This window comes from Rhinopithecus bieti, unplaced genomic scaffold, assembly GCF_001698545.2.
Source record: "Rhinopithecus bieti isolate Rb0 unplaced genomic scaffold, ASM169854v2 scaffold_51734, whole genome shotgun sequence".
Classification (NCBI taxonomy): domain Eukaryota; kingdom Metazoa; phylum Chordata; class Mammalia; order Primates; family Cercopithecidae; genus Rhinopithecus; species Rhinopithecus bieti.
This window is the reverse complement of record NW_016820683.1, coordinates 571314-574175: the sequence shown is the minus strand read 5'-3', so window position 1 is coordinate 574175 and position 2862 is coordinate 571314. Positions and strand designations below refer to the sequence as shown.

At 54.1% G+C, this 2862-nt stretch overlaps 1 protein-coding gene across 1 annotated transcript in view; it reads right to left on the bottom strand.

Annotated features, from left to right (window-relative positions):
• CACNA1I (calcium voltage-gated channel subunit alpha1 I) overlaps positions 1-2862 on the bottom strand; it is a 138617-nt gene that overhangs the window by 91212 nt on the left and 44543 nt on the right. Inside the window, exon 4 of the mRNA XM_017859840.1 lies at positions 1190-1323. Coding sequence (XP_017715329.1) covers positions 1190-1323 — 134 coding nt within the window. The remainder of the gene's footprint in view (positions 1-1189; positions 1324-2862) is intronic.

The window sequence follows — 2862 nt, the reverse complement described above, 5'->3', positions numbered from 1 at the left end:
AGGGGAGGGAGGGGAAGGAAGAGAAGGGGAGAGGGAGGGAGGGAGGGAGGGCAAACAAGCTTAGAAGAGGTGTAACTTTTTTAAAACCCTGATGAAACAAATCACCTCACTTCAGAACATATCTGTGGAATTTAGCAGATACTTGATGGGATTCTCACACCCTGATTGCCCATCTCAGCCGTGAGTCTACTGAATCGAAAAGGTCACACCTCAATAGCATTCTACACACAAGGTCACACACATACACTGACAAACACACTCATACATCCTCTCTCGCACACACACTTACAGCCTCCAGCCTTTTTCTCTATCCTCTGCACTAATAATGACCCATCCCTGGGCATGATGACTGTCTCCTCATCCTTCAGCTCTCCGTGTCACCTCCTCAGAAAGCCCTCAAGCCCCAAGTCCCCAGCTTGGCTCAGTCAGGCCCCTGTGTTAAATGCTCTCAGCAAACCACATGCTTTGCCCAGCGCTCTGGTCCCAGTGTGTGAAGGCATACCCACTGGCATAGCAGGTGGGTGCCTCCCCAAGACAGGAGTAGGAAGGACAAGGCCTGTGTCTGGTTTGCCCTCCTCCTTGCCCCCAGCAGCTAGAATGGCGCCAACACTGGGGAGCAAGTTGTTCAGTCCCTGGTAGGTGGATAAATGCATGGATGGATTTGACCCAGGAAAGCAGGCACAAGGCCCAGAGCAGGGTCCGAGACACTCCAGATGGGCTCAGCTGTAACCAGGCCTGTCCCTGATGGCAACTTGTGTCTTGTAGAAATAACCACAGTCTGGAGTCAGACAGTGCTTGAGTCTGTGCTCGGTCTCTGGCGTGATGAGTGATCCAGGATAGCAATCCTAACAGCTAGCATTTATTGGGTGCTCATTTTGACGCAGCTACTATTATTATTCCCCTTTTCAGACGAGGAAATGAAAGCTCAGAGAGCGTCAGTGGCTCTCTCAAGGTCATATCGTTAATTAGCATAAACACACCCAGTATCCGCTGGCAGTGCTAGAGGACGCACAACTTAGGAAGGGAGGAAAGAACGTCTGTCTGGCCATCATTCCTCCCAGCCCAGGGGTCCAGGAGGGTCCCACGCATCACCGTGAAGCTTCATCACCATCAGCAAGAAACCCTTCATTCTCTCAATTATTCCTGGTGTGTACCCGAGGCTAGGACCTGCCTGGCGGGTGCTACCTACCCTGCCATGACGATGAAGAAATCCAGGCGGTTCCATGTGTCCCCGAGGTAGCACTTCTTGCCAAAAATCCCCAGGGCCACCATCTTGAGCACCATCTCCATGGCAAAGAAGATAAAGATGAAGTCATCAAAGACCTGCAGGGACAGGAGGAGGGAAGCAAGGGACAGGGTGAGGTTGCAGAGCAGGGCCCAGGGGTTACAGCCACAGTGTGAGGTGGGGACACTACATGGATGCCAGGGGCCTGGGAAATACCCGGAAACTCCTCCTGGGCAGAAGGAGAACCTCAGTGATCCCGGTCCAGTGCAGTCATTTCACAGATGAGGAGACTATGGCCGAGAGAGGGGAATGAATTTGCCCAAGGTCATACAGCCCATTCTATCTGTTCCCTAAGCCTGAAAACAGATAGAAGAGCCCCAGATAGGGTTGGGGTGAGGGGCCATCCCATATTCTCCCTAATAATTACCAAGCACTGGCTACACACGTGACCCCCCATTCTCTCTCCTAATTCTCCCAAGGACCCCATGGATAGTCTCATTTTACAAATGAGAAAACAGAGACTCAGAGAGGTTAAGCAACTTGCCCCACAGGTAACACAGCAGATAAGTGGCAGAAACCAGGATTGAAACTCCGGTGGATCTGACCTCAAAGCCCCCACAGGAGCTGTCTCAAAGTAGCCCCCGGGTACAGGCTTCGTTCGGTGTTGCCTTCCTCTGCCCACAAAGGAAGCTCAGGTGACATTATGCTTCCTGAGGGCGGGACCTGGGTGGAATTCCTGTTTCCAGGATTAGTGAGGGCTGCAGTCAACTCAATTCAACAAACAGGTGCCACATACCTACTGTGTGCCAGGGCTAGGCCAGTGGTGAGGACACAGCGGTGCATGTTCAGTGAACTCACCATGAGGCTAACCAGGCCTGGGGCCCAGGGCTGCTGAGGAGCTTGTTACCCACTCGGACCCCAGACCCACCCAGAGATTCTGCTTCAGCAGGTCTGAGATAGGGTCAGGGGTCTGGATTTTTGCCAAGTGTTCCAGGAGACTCTAGCCCAGTGCTGCCTGGGAGTTACTGAGTCCTATAGAAACCCAAGAGGCAGAAAGCAATTCCTCCCGGGAGGAATCTGGCTTTCCCAGGGAGAGGCACTGAGTGTTTCCACGTCTCTAAAATGGGTACAACCCTAACATCTGTGCTACCCGTATACATGCTCCGCACGGGGTTATGTCAGGTACCAAAGGTCAAGCCCTACCCCAGGACCTCAGGAGATAACAGAATGTGAAACCAGAGGCCCACTCCTAAAGGGCATCTAGGGCTGGGCGTGAACTCGGCCTCTAGTCCAAGAGCACGGGGGAGGAAGTGCAGGTTGTAGGCAGAGGAGAGTCGGGGTCACTGTGCTTTGCAGGTATGCATGAAGCGGGTGCAGGAGAAGGCTGGTGAGAGCACCTGGGTGGGAGAAGATTGAGGCCTGGACTAAGGCAGAGGCCCCAAGCTGGAGAGGAGAAATAAAAGGGAGAGAGGATCCGAAGGGTAATAGGAAGACCAGCTGGGAGTGAGGAAGGGTCAGCCAAGTGAGTGCGGCTGGGGCGGCTGAGTGCGGCAACGCGCCTGATAGGGCAGCGCAGGATGCGGAAGGGCATCGGAGCAGAGGCGGGGCATGGGGCGGGGCGGGGCGTGGAGCGGGCG